Source organism: Furipterus horrens, unplaced genomic scaffold (assembly GCF_987537825.1).
Source record: "Furipterus horrens unplaced genomic scaffold, mFurHor1.1.pri manual_scaffold_2, whole genome shotgun sequence".
NCBI classification, from domain to species: Eukaryota; Metazoa; Chordata; class Mammalia; order Chiroptera; family Furipteridae; genus Furipterus; species Furipterus horrens.
The window spans coordinates 75,842,489-75,861,700 of NW_028327172.1; the positions used below are offsets into that span (position 1 = coordinate 75,842,489).

Sequence of the window (19,212 nt, forward strand, 5' to 3'; positions counted from 1 at the left end):
TTTATATGGAACCAAAAAAGAGCCTGAATGACCACAGCAATCTTGAGACAGAGGAACATAATAGGAGGACTCACAATACCTGATATCAAACTATACTATAAGGCCACTGTAATCAAAACAGCCTGGTACTGGCATAAGAACAGACATATAGATCAATGGAACAGAATAGAGAGTCCAGAAATAAACCCAGACCTCTATAGTTAACTAATATTTGACAAAGGAAGAAGAAATAATAAAATGGAATGAGAAGAGCCTCTTAAACAAATGGTGTTGGGAGAACTAGACAGGGACTTGCAAAAAAATGAAACTAGACCACCAACTTATGTCACACACCAGAATAAACTCAAGATTGATCAAAGACTTAAATGTAAGATATGACACCATAAAAGTCCTAGAGGAAAAGATAGGCAGGAAAATTTCAGATATCCCACGTAACAATATTTTCACTGATACATCTCCTAAGGCAAGGGAAATAAAGAAAACAAAAAACAAAAAAGCAAATGGGACTACATCAAACTAAAGAGTTTCTGCTCAACAAAAGAAAACATCAGCAAGATGAAAAAGGAACCAACCATATGGGAAAACATATTTTCCAATGATACATCAGACAAGAGATTGATCTCCAAAATATATAAAGAACTTACACATCTGAACACAAAGAAGATAGACAGTTCAATTAAAAAATGGGCAAAGGACCCAAACAAACACTTCTCCAAGGAGGATATACAGAGGATCCAGAGGCATATGAAAAAATGCTCAACATCATTAGCCATCAGAGAGATGCAAATAAAAACCACAATGAGATACCATTTTACACCAGTCAGAATGGCCATCATCAACAAATCAACGAACAACAAGTGCTGGTGAGGATGTGGAGAAATGGGATCCCTAGTGCACTGTTGGTGTGATTGCAGACTGGTGCAGCCACTATGGAAAACAATATGAAATTTCCTCAAAAAACTAAAAATGGAACTGCCTTTTGAACCAGCGATTCTACTACTAGGATTATACCCAAAGAATCCTGATACCCTAATTAAAAAGAACTTATGCACCCCTATGTTCATAGCAGCGCTGTTTACAATAGCCAAATGCTGGAAACAACTCAAGTGCCCATCTATAGATGAGTGGATTAAAAAAACTGTGGTACATTTACACAATGGAATTAAATGTAGCAGAAAGAAAGAAGGAACTCCTGCCCTTTGCGATAACATGGATGGAACTAGAGAGAATTATGATTAGCGAAATAAGCCAGGCAATGAAAGAAAAATACCATATGCTATAACCCAATACAGGAGACTAATGAACAACACAAATAAATGAACACAACTGAACAAGAAACAGAGTAACTGTTTTCAAGGGGGAGGGGGGAGAGAGGGACAGGGGTAAGTAGGGGGAGGGTTTAGCAAAGGAACTAATACAAGTAACCCATGAACATGGACAACGGTTTCAGGATGGACCATGGGAGAAGGGGTGGGCTGGGTGGCGGGTAGCAATGAGGGAAAAAGTGGGACAGTTGTAACAGAAAAACAATAAAATAAAAATAAAAATAAATAAAAAATAAATAAAATCTACACAGTGAATTTTATTCTAATTAAAAATAAATTTAACACTTAGCCTAGAACACAGGGAGAAACTGGTGTTCCACATGTCAAAATGCAAATTTGTTTTTGATAGTATAGAGTTTTAAAATAACAGCAATACAGCTTTTCATATTTAATTTAGATATAGCCTGCATTTATTTATATGCATGCATTGATTCATATGCATACACACACACTGTTTTAGTAACTTTGGATTATTATTCTCATAAGAAACTAAGATAATAATCTTGCATGTATTTTTAGTAAATAAATTGATAACTTTGAAAGACTAATAGGCATTTTTGTTGTTAGTCCATCTTCTATCAACCATATCTATAAAATAAACTGGTTACACTGAGATTTTTTAGGGGGTTAGTAATTGAACATGTGCTTACTAAAAGCGGTGACCTTGTTAGGCCTTCCTGCATTCCTCTATCTTCCGATTTAACATCCTCTAATATTTCATAAAGCACTTCCTTAATTAATTTCTTCTCCTTGGCACTATTGCATTCTAACATTATCCCAGTTACATACTGGGTTTCATGTTTGTTTTCTCTCCTTGAATGTGAAGTCATGAGAGCAAGGAGCCACTGTTCTGGTACCTACAAAAGTGTCTAACATGGAGTAGTTCATTCATATATACTTTCTAAATGAATGAATGAATGAGATGCATGAGGATTTTAAACAACTAACCTTGGCTACTTGTTTAATATTAATTTAGAAAAATTTAAATAAAAAACACTAGCATCTAACAAATAATAACATCGTGTGCTAATGATGTGCCAGACAATGAACTATGGCAGTTTCCACAATTTTGTTCATTTAATGCTGAAAGTTGTGTAGCTATGTACTATTAACTAAATTACTTTACAAGTAGAAGAACCAAAGAATGGGAAAATATGATACCTTTCCCAGGAATGGAAGGTTAATATCTAAGTCACATGTTCTGATTCCAGAGCCTGAGCTGTTAGTCTCTACAGTGTTCTACAAAACAGAACCATCTGAAAATAGTTTTAGATAAGAAAATATTTGATTCTGGTGAAAATATTTCATACTCGTGCATTCATAATAGCAGAACTGCTTTTCAGGCACACATAGTTCCTAAGACACAGCACAGAACTGCAAGATGGGGGAATGGCCACAACAGTTCAACTTCTTCAAATGTTGTAGATTGAATATATGTGTTTTTCCAATATTTATATTTTGAAACCTAATGCTCAAGCTGACAGTAATGAGTTGGGTCTTTTGGGAGTTAAACTGACCATGAGGGAAGAAACCTTATGAAAGGGATTCATGCCCTTATACCAGTGGCTCCAGAGAAATACCACACTTTCTGCTATACAAGGGCATGGTGAGAAGTTGGCAGTCTGAAACCCAGAAAAGGGCCTTCACCACCACCCAACCCTGCTGGCACCCTGATCTTGATCTTCCAGGCTGCAGAACTGTGAGGAATAAATTCCTTTGTTCCTAAGCTACCCAGTCTGTGGTGTATAGCACCATGAATGGACTCTGACACTGAGGAATGAATTACTTTTTCAGCTTGTTACCTAATGAATGAAAGATTCATTATGGTGTGATTTTAATTGCATACATAATTTCTTATTCCTTTCTTATCTTCTAGGCTCCACTGCCTTCTTACCCAGACTGGTGAAGATATTTTTCAAGGAAATACTCCCTGATACAGTCTAAGGGTTAAGCAATCTGATTATATTTTGTAGAAAAAAAAGCATTGTTTGCAGGAGAAGTTGGTACTTCCTAATATGTGTACACACCCCGCTGATAGGAAGATAGAACATGCTTTCAGTTTCAAATCGTACATTAAGGACAAGAGAGAAAAGCCAGGGCCATGGCAGGTGAGTTTTTGTTTGTTCAATTCTTTTACTGTATTAAAAAAAATTCTTGGGGAAAATTTTTGAATGTAGCTTGCTTTTGGGGAAGCCAAAATAGTTTCTGGGAATGTTTAGATGAGCAGAATTGAGAGAGAGGGAAGAAAGAGGAGAGACGGCAAAGGGAAGCAGTGTGGGTCCCAGGAGACTTTCAGAGCTTTCAGAAAAGAAATGCAAGGGCCAGGAAGGAACTGCGGCTTTACTGGTATTCTGCTGTCATTTTGCAATCTTAACTGAATTATCTGACAGAGGGTGCACAATAGCATAAGGTACATGCCAGCAGCTGTTGTCCCAAGGAAGATGGCCTTCACTGTCTCTTTTTTTTTTTTTTTTTTCCGGTTATGCAGAGTTGAATAGATGTGACACACTGTCATGCCAGTTTTCAAGCACTAAGAGCTATAGTAAATGTCAGACTTCAGGCCATTCAGTGAGCATACATGGATTATACTGAGGGAAGATTAAGAGATGTGGGTATTCTCAGTATAGCTGAACTGTGTGGAGTGGGTATTTAATGGATTAAATCTAAAGGAGGCTATTCCCTGCTGCTGACAGAAGAAAAAACAAGCTTATTTTAGTGACTTGAGGAATCCTTGTGCTTCAAACAGACAGTTTTCTGAAGTCGAAGAGAAAGGTGTTTATCCAATCAGTGAGCATTGGCACGATAAATGGCTTATTGGATGGACTATTGGAAAAAAGAGTGCTGAACCAGGAGGAGATGGAGAAAGTGAGAAAGGAAAATGACACAGCTATGGATAAGGCCCGAGATTTGATCGACTCCATCATTCCGAAAGGGCACCAGGCAAGCCAAATATTTATCGATCTAATTGGCGAAGATGACTCCCAGCTTTCAGGCAAGCTAGGGCTCTTTTCAGGTAAGATCAACAACTCTGCATTGGTCATGTTAGTTTCCAGACAGCTTCTTTATAGATGGCTGCAGGGCCCCACTTCTCAATGTTTGCCACTATTGTTTGTCCTCTGTCTCTTTACTCTTTTTTAAAAAATTTCTTTAGCTTCAGTAGCCTTCTTTGGTTTAAAACTCATTTCCCAACCTAATATGTGGTAGCTCAGTTGTTGAAGCTTGTGAGGACAGTCTGAACAGCTTCATAACAGATTCTCCAGTCCTTCTGGCAAGGCACATTACTTATTTATTTAGTTAACTAGTTAATCAGTTAGTTGTATCTAGGTGTCCTTATAAACTTATATAGTTATCTCACATGAAGACTTAAGGTGTGTAATCAAACCATTTTTTATAATTTTTCTCCCAAATGTTGCTCTCCATGAGGAATAAAATATATTTCAACGATGGTGATGTACAGAGAAAATAAATTCAATGCTTACAGAAAAGCTAGGATTTTAGAAGTCTATTTTTCTTCTAATTGTCTTCTGAATTTTCTTTTGAGTAACATTGTTCTCTAGTGTGAAACTAGGCTATGGACCATTCTGTGAGGCCCACCTCCCCCACTACCTCCCATTCTCCTGAGGCCCTGATACAGGACTCAGGCAACTGACCTGACCCTTCTTTAAAAGTCCGTTATTCCCTTAACACAACAGAGATGGGAGCTCATATGGATTCCCAGCCACTGGTCTCTTTTATGCCTCCCAGCTCTAATAAGAAAGAAAAGTAGTTCTTTGAAAGTAAGAAGCTCTTTTTCTTAGGGATTAAAGAAGGCTATGTCTATCTTACTAACATAGAAAAATTTATCTCTGTGTAATTTCTTGTTTTTCTTTCAGTACAGATTTTTCATTAAAGACCTCAACCCAATTTAAAGACAACCAATAAGGACCTATAGGCATTCAAAAATAATTGTTTTTTCTTCCTTGCCCTATTCCTTACAAGTCCTAGTCCTTGAACAGTAGAGGCACTTGTGCAATCCTCTGTATACTCTAACCCATGGAACTGGCCTCGCCACTTGGCCACTTGTCAAATATTGCCTCCTCAGACAGGGTTGTCACAGATTTCTCTCTTCCTCATCTACTTGCTAGTTTAATCAGGTTTGCATAATATGGTAATTAGATGCCATATATGAATGACTCTAGAAGGAGAGATATTTCTAAAAGAAAGTTTTTGGCGTGTACACAGCTGCCAGAACAAGGCTTGCTCCAAAAAATGTGCTTGAGTTTATTTTTTATTTTTTTTCAGAATATTATTTTTTATTATTTCTAAGTATTTTTTAAGTATATTTTATTGATTATATTGTTACAATAGTTCCAATTTTTTTCCTTTGCTCCCCTCCGCCCAGCAACCTCCCTCCCCCAACAATCCCCCCCCAAGTCCATGACCATGGGTCATACATACAAGCTCTCCTGCTTCACCCTTTCATATATTCTTCTTCTTTTTTTTCAATTAATTAATTATTTTAACAATAAAAAATAACAATCCCTCCCTCTCAGACGTAAGACCCTTTATAATCTTATAAAGGACAATGCGTGAAGGTCTTGAGCTCTTCTAGCTGCTTCAAGCTGGACATGGTCATTGTTTTACCTACCCTTGGGTCCAGAAATCCCTAATAGGAGTGGAGGTGTTGAGGGAAGGGTGGTCTTCCCACTTGGGAAAGGATCGTGCAGACTCCAGGTCGGTTGGCTGTCCCCGGACAATGGCATCTTTGATTAACAGGCTGGCATCCTTGTTGTATCCTGGAGGCAACAGATTTGGCACCAGGCTTAAAAGACATCATTCAATCTATAGCCACTAGATGACAAAAGGCAGGTATTGATTTTTCAATGTCCCACATTAGGGAAAAGAAGGGCTTCTTTGGAGGAAGGTGTGACAGGTACATCTCACCTGTACAAAACCCTTTTGCCATTATACTTAGTATGGGCTGAGGGAAATATTTTAGGTTTCCCCCCTCTCAGACCTATGGGTCCTTTCTGTCCAAGCCATTAGGACAGAAAAGAGAAACTAGTTTTAGAGTGAAGCCCACAGACCACCCCATTCTTCACCAACCCAGCCACTTATTTCAGCCAAATCATTGAGTCTCAGGAGGCAGCGATGCAGACAGGATTAAGTGAGGCCTATACATACAGACGATCACTCAGGTAATGAGATCGTAGGCCTATGCCCTTTGAGAACAGAAAACACATGTTAATTTATGTAACATAACCCACATACAAGTCTCTAAATCTGTAGGACTGTCTTATCAGAAAGACATCCAGTTGCAAGGCATTTGACATTCTTCTTGCCTGTAAATGAAATATCTTTGATGATACCATAGACATAGTTTAACTTTCAAGTGAAAACAAATTTTAAATGAAAAGAAACTTTAAAGATGGTTAGCTGCACTACTTTATAGTCTACCACTGAGCATTGTGATTTTTCTTGAATCACGATTTTTCTCCCTAAGATTACCCTCCTTGTCATTAAAGGGACTGCATTAAGTCCATTTTTAATTTATCCTGTTCATTTGTATAAACACAAGAGCAGAAAATGATCACTTATGATCTTTAGTTCTGCTTTGCTGGAACTTACACAAGGAACCTTTAGGGTGACCTTTAGTCTGCCCTTCAGGGCACGGAAGCAGAACCACATACCTGGCATTCAGCCTTGCCTGCAAACACCTCTTTTCCAAGTCATTCTGGTTTTCCATTGTGCCTTAAGGTCCCATCTAGCCATCTTTCAGGAAAACAACCTTTATTCATTCCCTGGAAAGATTGCCGTGGACCACGCATCCAACCAAGGTACCAGGCCTTCTATCTCGTGGGCTTTTATTACCTTTGAAAGTCAATCCCAGTTCCTCAGGGCTTTTTGGTAACAACCAGAGCCCAAGCATGTCTTCTTTAGGCATGACATTCTAGTCAAAGTCTTAGTCAAAAAAAATTTCTATGAACAACTGGTCTTATTAGTTTTATGCAAAGAAACATATCATTACTTACTTCTTTAGAATGCCAAACTCTGGAGGGATCAGATAGGGAGAAAAATATACAGTGTGAAGGAAAATCCTTGTCCTTCTAATATTCACTGAACTTGCATTTCCATTCTTTATATTTTCATTTCTTCCCCCACTAAAAAATTTTTTTGTTTGTTTTTTCATTACAGTTGTCCCACTTCCCCCCCCTTGCTTCCCTGTATCCTTCCCCCCTTCTCCCATATTCAGTCCCCACCCAGTTGTCCATGTCCATGGGTCATTTATACATGTTCTTTGACTAGAACCTTCCCCTTCTTACCACTTCTCTCCCTCCCATCTCCCCCTTTGTTACTGTTAGTTTATTCCTTGTTTACATACCTCTGGTTCAATTTTGCTCATTTTTTTGTTGTTCATTAGTTTCCTGTAATAGATGATAGCATAAGGTATTTTTCTTTCGTTGCCTGGCTTATTTCACTAAGCATAATTCTCTCTAGTTTCATCCATGTTGTTGCAAATGGTAGAAGTTCCTTCTTTCAGTAGTTATTCATTGTCATTTTCCCCCTTTGTACTCGTGTTCTTCTCTGTCTCTCTCTGTTTCTTCATCTTCTTAAAGCAGACCCTTTAGCATCTCTTGCAATGCTGGTTTGGTGGAGATGTATTCTTTTAGCCTTCTTTTGTCTTGGAAACTCCTTATTTCACCTTACATTTCAAATGAGAGTCTTGCTGGGTAGAGTATTCTTGGTTGTAGGCTTTTGTTTTTCATTGCTTGGAATATTTTTTGCCATTCCCTTCTGGCTTGTAGTGTTTCTGCCGAGAAATCTGATGATAGCATTATTGGAGCTCCCTTGTATGTTATTAGTTGTTTCTCTCTTGCTGCTTTTAGGATTCTCTCTTTGTCTTTGAATGTTGCCATTTTAATTATGATGTGTCTTGATGTGGGCCTGTTGGGGTTCATCTTCATTAGGACCCTTTGTGCTTCCTAGGCTTGCGTTACTCTTTCTTTCCTCTTGTTAGGGAAGTTTTCTGTCACTCGTTTTTCAAAGAGGTTTCCTAACCCTTGCTCTTCTTCTTCTCCTTCTGGAATTCCTATATTACGGATATTATTACGTTTCATGTTGTCCTGCAGCTGTCTTAGAACCTCTTCAGTCTTGTTCAGTCTTTTTTCAATTTGTTGCAGTGTCTGGGAGTTTTTGTCTACATTGTCTTCCAGCTCGCTGATTTGATCTTCTTCCTCTAGCCTCCTTTTAATTTCTTCTACTGTGTTCTTCAATTCAGAGATTGTATTCTTCATTTCCTCCTGGCTCTTATTGATAGCTTCTATATCCTTTTTCATGCTGATGTAATTCTCAGTAAGTTCCTTGTAGTTTTTCTGGAGTTCCTTATAGTTTCCACTGAGCTCATTGAGCTTCTCCATAATCCATGTTTTGAATTCCATATCTGATAGTTTGCTCCCCTCTATTTCATTTAGCACTCTTTCTGGGGATTCTACCTTTCCTTTCGATGGGGGGTTGTTTCTCTGTCTCCCCATTTTTTTGACTCCTATTGTTTGTTGGTGCTTCTTAAAATGATCTGCACTTCCTGGATCTGCCCCTGGTGGCGTCAGATCCTGTACCAGTCTGGGCCTAGGCAGCCTGTTGGAGACTTCCCCCTGATCTACTGCCTTTGTCTGTCTCTTTTAGTTGTTAATCTATTCAATCTGTGATTAGCTGTCAGGCTTAAGGATTGTGGGTGTGGCAGCTTAATTCCTGTAAGCAGGGCTTTTGCTTCCCCTCAGGCTGACACCACTTGGGGGGGGGGGGATCGTCTGCCTGCAGCACTGGGGTCGAGTCAGCACTGGGACCCACTTGGCTGCCCCCCCAGCTCTCCCCACAAAGCCACCATGCCAAACTCTCCCCAAGTGTCTCCAGTCCTCTCTGCCCGCCCTCCACTGGAGCCCATGGTAAGTGGGGGCCAAAATATTTTCATATGTGATCTGCTTAAGAGCTCTTTTTCTTCAACTGTTTCTCTCCAGCTAGCAAAAAACCCTGTGGCTTTTCACTTTTCGCAGCTGGATACTATTTTACTTTCCACTCTGTTGCTGTAGGCTGGGAAGCTCCGCTGGGGGTTTAGACCCTGCCCTTCTCAGGGGGGAACCCCCGGCTGCTGAGCTGTTTCTCAGTCCCTTCAGCTGCCACCCGTGTGAGCCCAGCCAGCCCTTCTGCATCTCCGCACTCCCTACCAGTCACGTTGTGATGTAGCGACCTATTCTGTCCCTCCGTGGTTATAAGACTTCCTTCCAGCTAGTGTTTGGTTTGTTATTCCAGATGATTTCTCCAAAATAAAGTTGTAAATCCAGATTAGTTCTGGGAGGAGGTTAGTGTAGCTTCCACTTACTCTTCCACCATCTTGTTTCTCCGTTCTTGAATTTATTGATGGTCAATTTAGTTCAGCAGAATAGATGGGACATATGGGACAAGCTTCAGCCTGTTACCTTAGCTTTGACATTTGTGGGAAGCCTATAGCTCTTCCTCTTTCATGCAGGGAAATGCTCACATTTTGTCTAAGGAAATCTTTTCTTCAGTAGGAACTATGTAATACAGTCTCAGATTATTTGAAATTTGTTAGCTCCTGCCAATTCTTAAAGTTTCTGGAATAAGCTTCTCAGATGTGTATTGTTATATTGAGATTCTTATAAAAACTTCAACAAGTTTACATATAATTTTTAAAATTGACAATCATAAGAATCATGACCTCAGATGATACATTATAGGTTTTAGAGCCCCAAATAGAGTAACTGAGGCTTTTCAGTGTCTTTCTAGGGTGACACACTTAGTAGGGCAAGTACAGATTACAGTGATTGTGGTCAGCACTCCTGTCACACGCATAAACCTACAGTGACCTTGGAGTATATTAGTAAACAAGAGCCCAGGATTAATAGTCAAGACAGGTTTGTGTTTACATCCTAGCTCTACCAGTTCCTATTCTATGCTATGTAGAAAATTGAGTTACCACTGATTGAGGGAAGACCAATGAGTCACCTCATTATTTTCTGCTGTAATCAATCTGGGCAAGGCTAACTGTCAACACTTAGGTGCCTTTTCTTCTTAGTTTTCTCCACACTCCAGATAAGCTCTGAGTTAGATAACTTCACTTTGCACATACCTGCTATGCAGTTGTGGTCACCTAAGGAGCCACCTTGAAATATGCATATTAAGAGAATTCTTGATTCTACAGCTGATGAAGTCTCAACTCCACTTTCATCATAGAAAGCAGAAATCAAGGGATTCACTTGTAGACCGTCTTTTGTCCTGCCTCATATGTTGAAGTCTGGTAATTCATGTGGTGAGGTTTTTGTTCCCCAGTAAAAAACATGTGGTTCCATGTACATCGTATTTTGAACAGGATCAAAATTTGTGGAAGTTATTTTCAATGGGGAGTTTCTAACACAATGGGGAAAAATTCTTCAGAGATTATAGGTGACTATTTTAATGTCTTTTATTTTTTCTTAGGTCCGCAATCAGAAAGTTGTCATAATACCCAAGACTCCCAAGCAGAGATTCTTCCCTTTTCAGGTAATGGTATGTTCAAAGCAAGGTAGTTTAAAGCTCATCTTCCTTGACATTAACTACAGATTCTTGGGATAAACCTAGAGGGAGAAGACAATGGGTAATTCTCCTGTATTGATCCTATGCCTTTAGCTAGTTTCTACTTCTTTTCACAAAAGTCATTCCTGCAGTTTTACTACAATGTTTATACTAACAAATTCTGAGTCTTCTTGTCAAATTCTAACTACCAACTTCAATGCGACACTTCACTATTGTAATGCCTACTCATCATATGCAGTCTCATCTTTCACAGACCTGTGTTTCTATACGTACCCAGAGCTGAATTTGCCATTTTTTCTCTATACCTTGCTTCTCCTCATCTTTTCTCTATCTTGCTTAATAGTGCCAACATCACTAAGTTATTCAAACCAAAAACCTGAAGTTTGCTCTTAAGCTCTTTCTTCTCCCTTATACCCTTCAAACAGTGGCCAAGTTTTATGAATTTCACTCTCAAATCCAGATCAGTCTAGACACTTCTAACTTTACTCCTGTAGATCAGAGTCCCTATTTCCACAGGTCCTTATGATTCTCCAGCCATAACTCTCATTATATTTTTCCTTGCATTTAAAAAAATAAATTCATCATCGCCTTTCACTGGACTTTAAGCTTTATGAGAAAATTGGATGCCTCCAACTTATTCATAGGTATGATACCATCTAACAGTAGTTGACTCACAGGGTGCATGCAGTAAATATTTGTTAATATACTATTTTATCAACTAATTTCACAAAATTTCTATTATTTGCTACACCATTAGAAAAATATTTAGTACCTACCAACTGTGTCACAGACCTTCTTCTACAGACTGTTTAGAGTGTAACAAACAAGACTAATAAGGTTCCCGTTTTTGTACATGTCATGAATGATGAGGTATTTAAAAATCTCCACCACCACATTAAAGTCAGCCAAGAATTTAAGGATGAGTATAACACTATGAACACCCATATCAGTTAAGATGATATGGAATTATGCAACAAATCAAATAATTTTAATGGCACAGATATGATAGAAACCTATGTCTCCTTCATGAGTGGGCAAACTTCATGAGCAGACTTCTCACCACCAAGTGCTAATTCAGATACCTAGATCTCTTCCAGCATATGACTCTGATATCTGTGATATAAAATGACAAAATTACTGTGGTCATAACCATCAGTTAATGTCATTGGAAGATATGTCAGAAATCAGTTGTGAGAGATTTTGCTAAGCTTGACCTGGATATATCACAAGGTAGTTCTGCTTGCATTACTTGCCTTGAACTCAGTCACTGGGCCACACCTAACTGCAGAGCGGTTGGCAGCACAGACTAGCTGTGTGCCTAGCAAGAAGAAGACAGTGTCCTGTCAAAAGCTAGCCAGTCTCTGCCACAAAAATTTAAACACAAAACATTTTATTTCACACAGTATTGAACGTGACCCAAGAAAATCCTAGGTCCAATATGACAAGAAAGATCTTAAAAATATTTCACTCCTCTACCTTGAAAAAATGATCTCACCTTTACTGAGTCTTGACAAGGTCAATATGTATTATATTCCTTATGAGCAAGTTTTATGTTTGCATGAATTCAGCTTCTTTCTTACTAAATAATCATTTTTTATTTTTACTGGAGAAGTATTTCACCCACAATTCTCAAGTTATTTCAGCAGACATGACTCTTTTCTCATAAAGTAAAAAGACCTTAGATTTCAAAGAAATTTAGAGGCCACAGAAGTATTTCACCAAATTTAGAAATTACTGCAATGAATGTATTAAGCGTGGTTATCCCATACATGCATTCTTAGATATTTAAGTGGAAGGGACACTCACTATATAAACAAATGCCATATTCCTTAGCTACGTAAAATTACCTCTGATATAACCCAAATCTTTTTCTTTAATATTTTCCTTTGTTCTCTGGATTCATGTCTCAAGAAAGAGAGCACTTCTTCCTCCTAATAATAATTTCTATAGTTTTTTCCAGTATATTTATTCTAATTCTCTTTTACTTTACCCACAGTCAACATATGATGTTATTGGGTTTGCCTAAACAAATATACTATAATTTCTTCAAATTTCCCTTCAAAACTGAATATAACTTCCTTATGTAAATAGTTTAGCTTCTGACATATCATCCAAATATTTTAAAAACATATTTATTTTGAAACAGAGCTTATGTTACTTCTTTAGCAAGTACGTCACACTGTTGGATGATATTAAACTTGTAAAAAAATAAACCCTAAAAACATTACTTACATAAACCACTGTGAAAACTCTTACTCTTACACTTATATAATCAATATTTAGGTCCATGAATACATATAAAAGGTATCTTCATTTTAGTATTTAGCATCCTATTTCACAGCCCATTCTATTTAATCTATTTAATAATCTTTATCCTCCTCCCCATGTATATACACAGTAGAGAATCCTGAAGAACAGCACAAAACCTTTCCTTCCTTCCTTCCTTCCTTTTTTCCTCCCCTCCTTCCTTCTTTCCTTCTTTCCTTCCTTCTTTCCTTCCTTCCTTCCTTCCTATCTTCCTTCCTTCCTCCCTCCCTCCCTCCCTTCCTTCCTTCCTTCCTCTCTAATGCCTACTGTGATACCTATTAAACAAACAAGCATGCATATATATTTAAAAACATTTGAAATAGAGTAATCAAGCTCTATTTCCATTGTGGCTTCATGTGAAGACAATGCTGTGAAGACCATCAGCTGGACACTCAGGGATGTCATTATTCATAATCTTTCTTTCTGTTTCAGCTCCCCAGGCAGTGCAAGACAACCAAAGTCCACGAGGGAGTGTGAAGCTTTGCCCCCCAGAAATAGCAGAAAGAATATGGAAAGAAAAGTCAGGAGAGGTGCTGTGCTTAGGGCATGAGGATCTGGGGGAAAGAAACCCTGGACATCATTGTACAGGGCAGTGGTACTTTCCTAGAGCCAATTTCCTTGAGAGGTTCTGGAAAATCATCCTGCTATTTCTCTTAGATAGAAGATTCCTAACTCCTAGAATCCCAGGCATATATGTTGAGTTATGAGATTGATACAACTTCTTGGGTAAATAATTATAATAATAACAACAATGGCATTCATTGAATTCCTAATATGAGTCAGATACTCTTCTAAGCATGTTGTCTACAGTAATAACACCTTAAACTCTCAAAATAGCCCATTTTATAGATCATGAAACTGAGGCACAGATTATAAAATATTTTGGCAAAACCAGTAAACTGAAGTCAGTTTTAAAATTATGCCATTCTTGCTTCAAAGACTGTTCTTTCACACAATCCTAGCTTTCAAAAATATTAAGTGAACAACTGTCACCTGCACATTTGTAAACTATTTCAACTCCTATTGTAAGATACATTTGCCCTCGCTGTTTTCAATCTACAGTTCATGATATTTGGTCTCTGGGTAAAAGTAGGGAAGCAGAAGCAGGCTTATACCATCAAGAAGAATATTTAATTAAAGAGAACAAGACCGTTTATGCAGTCTGCCTTTCCTACAGATTTACCCAATAATGGGAAAGGCCACTCGCACACGTCTTGCCCTCATTATCTGCAACATAGAGTTTGACAAGCTCTCTAAGAGAGCTGGAGCTGATGTTGATATCAGTGGTATGAAGAAGCTGCTAGAAGATTTGGGATACAATGTGGATGTAAAAAAAAACCTCACTGCTTTGGTAAGTTCTTCCAGAATGTAGGAACAATGATCACTCCATTCATATTTCTAAGGAAGTTCTGGTTGTAGCACTAGAATCATAATCTCTTGATAGTCTAAACTTTAAATTTGCCTTTCAAGAGTGGTTAATGCTACAATAACCGCTTCTAACACAGAGATTTTTGCAAGAGCCTGGTGGTACTTTTATTTGGGAAATGTTCTATTAAAACAATATTACCCTTTCCTCTTTACTAGAAATTCCTGAATGAAATATACCACCACCACATCACATTTTTCTGAATGGAAACTTAAATTTTCTTTTGTTCTTATTGATTTTTATATCACCCAGGAATTTCTTAAGTGTCTCTTTATTGAATTCCCAAAGTGCCTTGATAATCTTAATCAATAGTATGATTTCTTTCAGGACATGACTACAGAACTGAAAGCATTCGCTGCCCGCAAGGAGCACAAGACTGCTGACAGTACTTTTCTGGTGTTCATGTCTCATGGTATTCGAGAAGGCATTTGTGGAAAGGAACACTCTGAGGAAATCTCAGATATATTAAACATCAACACTGTCTTTCAAATTTTGAACACTTGGAACTGTCCAAGTTTGAAGGACAAACCAAAGGTGATCATTATCCAGGCCTGCCGAGGTGGTGAGTGCTGATCTCTGTTAGAACACAAGGTATACAAGTATTGATATCATCATTTATATACATCCAGTATTTTCCTTTCTTTTTGTATGTATCTGCTCCTTAATGTCACAGAACACCTACTGTAACCAAACAAAATTATAGCTGCTGTGTGTTGTATGAATGGTCAATAGATATTTATTCTATTTTCAACTAAAGAGATACCACTTCTAGCCTTAAGACTTTGATATTTCAATGTCATTAGAATTCATTTAAGGTTTACTAGAAATAAGAGTTGTTAAAAAGATAGTTAATGGGATGCATGTGTATATATGCATATGAATGAAAGACAGAGACAAATAGATTAGTAAATATGGTTGAACAGAGGTTTAAGGGAGAAATCAATTCTCTTGGCTGTTGGAAGTAATAAGAAAGAAAATCTTGTCTTTCTAGAGAACGAAGGGGTGGTGTGGTTAAAAGATTCAGTAAAACCTTCTGGAAACAGCTCCTCATTGGCTCCAGAAGATTTTGAGTATGATGCCATTAAGAAAGCCCATGTAGAGAAGGATTTCATTGCTTTCTGCTCTTCAACACCAGGTAATGAGTTCTTGTGTAGGATACCTCTGGGGAAATTACTAACGTGGAAATTCACCCACGCTCAGTAGAGAATGAATATCTGTTGAAGTTTCCTTGCCACTTCTGAAGAACAACTCAAATAATTCTCCCAGTTTAAACCTTTAATTGCTCTTATTCACAGAACTCAAATGTGTGCATATTTTTATTAAATTAGTAATTAGTAAACTCCCATGATGCAGAATAGTTTCCTGGAACTGTGAGGGATCAATATAGAAATATCTACACTGAATAAATTAGAGTCTGACTGCACATAGAAAAGGTTCACAATGTTGGGATCATTCAGCAGTTCAATTTGCCTAGACGTCATGTATTTACAGAAAAATAGAATCTAAAGTGAAAGAGAAAGGTAGAAAAGCAGACCAGGCATATTAAATCTCTATGTTAAGTTGGTTTCAACTAGAAGTATAGAATGAATGAAAAAAAAAAAAGAAACCTTAATGATTTCTAAATCTAGGCTATGGATTAAGAGTACATACTGCCAATTATATTCTGATCCTACCATTTAGTATTTGTAAACTAGTCCTATTTATCCTCTCTGAGCTTTCTTTAAATTCCTCACTGATATATGCAACTACAAATATCATTGTTCTAAGGATTAAATAAAGTAATATGTGTGAAATATTGAGAATGATAAAGAGTAAAACACATTAAACAATTACTATTATTAAAGATGTTTTCATTTGTAACTTAAGTTTTTATCTTGAGTTACTTTCTAGCTCATTTAAATAAAAGACATTTGAATTATTGAGCATTCACATTTTTCTTTGATTCGTCGTCGGCAGCCGTCCGTCTCGAGAGACGATGGTGTAGCTTCTTAAGTCTATCTGCACCGCCGAGAATGGCTGTGCAGTCCGACTTGGGAGTGACACGGTATGTGTCTCCTCCCGTGTTAAATCGACATCTTGCGATGACGCTGGAGTGTCCTCTCCAGTGAAGCTGATTACCTATGTCCTTAAGGCCTAGTCTCTGCTTAAATAGTTTAATTAACAGATTCAATTATTTCCTTTAATGAAGTAGCATCTTTCAAGAGATAGCCTCTTTTTGCATTGTGTTGATGATGTCTTAATGTAGAAATCAATGATTTTTTTTCAAAAATCAAAAACTGATACTAGGCAAATAGTCCCTCACATTTACAGCTTGAGTGTATTTAGCAGACTTTAGTATTAGACATACCTATTCTTTAAAATTCTTTGATCCTAGAAATCCACAAAATATTTACCTCTGACTATATAGTTCTTTATAGACCTATGGCTTCTCAACATTCATCTTGATGATTTCTTTCACCTTTTCTTTTACTTTCCTCACTCCTCCACTGCAGATGATCCCTAAAATCTTCAACTCTGTTATCTTCAGCTAGTTATTTTCCACTAGTAAATTTAGCTCCACATATTCTGGTGTTAATCCCAACTACATTGTAGTGTTCTCCTGAAGACACATGACCATTACTCCCTTAATTTCACAAAGAACTTATGAAGATTTTTGCTTCATCCTCTCTCCCATCCTTTTCCTTTAACTGGAACTAACATTATAAAATAGCTGTGACTTTAAATAGAATTTTAATTTGTAATTATTATATATTTTATTACCATTATAATTAGCTAAAATACTTTGTTAATGTTCATGTTTATGGTTAATACATAGCTAGTTATGTCATTTCTATATATTTCTTTGCATAATTTTAAAATGGCTTCATGATTTCTATGTCTCTACTCTTTATATAGTTACTATTACTCTTCAATATTCTCTTCTATAAGACTGTTTTGTCCTACAGTAGAATCTTTCTCTCTTAAACCTTTTCTAGGATTGTACTTCTTTTATATTTGTACCATTTTCATATTTAGTTAACATTTTCTTAGTACAGATACCTTATGACCACTATTATTTTATTTTAATTAAATTATTTGTAAAGTAGATGTTTAAAAAGTTATCAATATAATTACCTTGTATAGACTGAGTATAACATACCCTACATTCTCCAAGACACATATAATACATTGCATCTAATCTTTAAATATGTTTTGTAGTAGAAATTATTACCCTACCCTGTGTAGTCAAGGCCATTACATTAAGAGTATATCATTAACTTATATCAGAATGAGTAAATAGCACTCTCGGGATCCATACTCAAGTACTTTCCCAAGGCCCAATCACTTCCCTCTGCCCCATTCTACCTTTCTTTCCCTATCCATTAGATTTGCAGATCCTTGAACTAAGAGACAATGCCAACCTAACTTCTGCACCATATATGGCATCCCTCATATGACATTAACAACTGTTGAGTATTAGTAAAAATATACTCACCAATATTGAATATATTCACTAAATAAGGGCAAACAGTGTAGAGAAAGCAGCATGAACTCTAGAAGCATCCTCAGCTGCAGTGAAAATCCTAGCATTCTTTCTTTCTATCCAGACAAGAATTTTGCATGCGATTTGGAATGTGCTTTATTCACAGATAATGTTTCTTGGAGACACCCCCAAAAGGGCTCTCTTTTTATTATGAAACTCATTGAACATTTGCAAGAATATGCTTGGTCCTGTGACCTGGAGGAAATATTCCGAAAGGTAAAGCTGCAGATGTTTCTCATACTCTACTTTCCTGGATATTTGACTATTCCAGTTGGAAACCTAGGAAGAAGCTCTGGACATATTTATCTTCCAGAAATGTCCTTTTTAACACATGAGTTTGAGGGTCTTTGGTGAGTCAGCAAACCTGAAAGCTAGATCCAACCTGCTATGCTGCTATGATCTAGAAATTAACCTCTGAAAAATAATAATTTATTTTAACTTCCCTCTAGCCCTAAGTAGACAAACAAGTGGATTCCAATTTGCTTGTGTCCATAGCTATTAGATCCAGCAATATATTTTAAAACTCTGGCCAATTCCATGCTTAGATACCTTAGATATCCATATTATGATTCTTAAAGATGCACAAACTTTTTGTTTTTATGATATGCTTTGCTATACTTTTGTAATTTTTCCAGCTTAAGTGAAGATTCTTCCACTCATAAAAACAAAACAAAACAAAACAAATAAACATATTATCTTTTCCTTTTAGGTTCGATTTTCATTTGAGCGACCAGATGGTAGGGTACAGATGCCCACCACAGAAAGAGTGACTTTGACGAGATGTTTCTACCTCTTTCCAGGACATTAATATAAGTAAGTTGTATTAGTGTCAATGGACATATTTGTGTACTGTGGAGGTGGATGAGGTTGGGAGAAGAGGGTTTAAACTTCATGCTGGCCAAGGTCTCAAGGTCTAGTAAAATAAATGTGAGGTACTAAAAATAAAACCCTAATTCAAAAGAACTTTGCACCCCTATGTTTATAGCAGCACTGTTTACAATAGCTAAGTGCTGGAAACAGCCTAAGTGCCCATCTGTAGATGAGTGGATCAAAAAACTGTGGTA

The 19,212-nt window shown here is 37.3% G+C and overlaps 1 protein-coding gene across 1 annotated transcript; it reads left to right on the top strand.

Moving 5' to 3' along the window:
* The first annotated feature begins 3,310 nt into the window (after window positions 1-3,310).
* On the top strand, window positions 3,311-18,961 carry LOC150018852 (caspase-1-like). The gene is made up of 9 exons (XM_090265889.1): window positions 3,311-3,433; window positions 4,072-4,338; window positions 10,797-10,859; window positions 13,632-13,729; window positions 14,377-14,550; window positions 14,953-15,187; window positions 15,617-15,760; window positions 18,255-18,364; window positions 18,858-18,961. The coding sequence occupies exons 1-9, from the start codon at window positions 3,427-3,429 to the stop codon at window positions 18,954-18,956; spliced, it is 1,197 nt and encodes a 398-aa protein (XP_090122015.1). The 5' UTR covers window positions 3,311-3,426; the 3' UTR covers window positions 18,957-18,961.
* The last annotated feature ends 251 nt before the right edge of the window (window positions 18,962-19,212 follow it).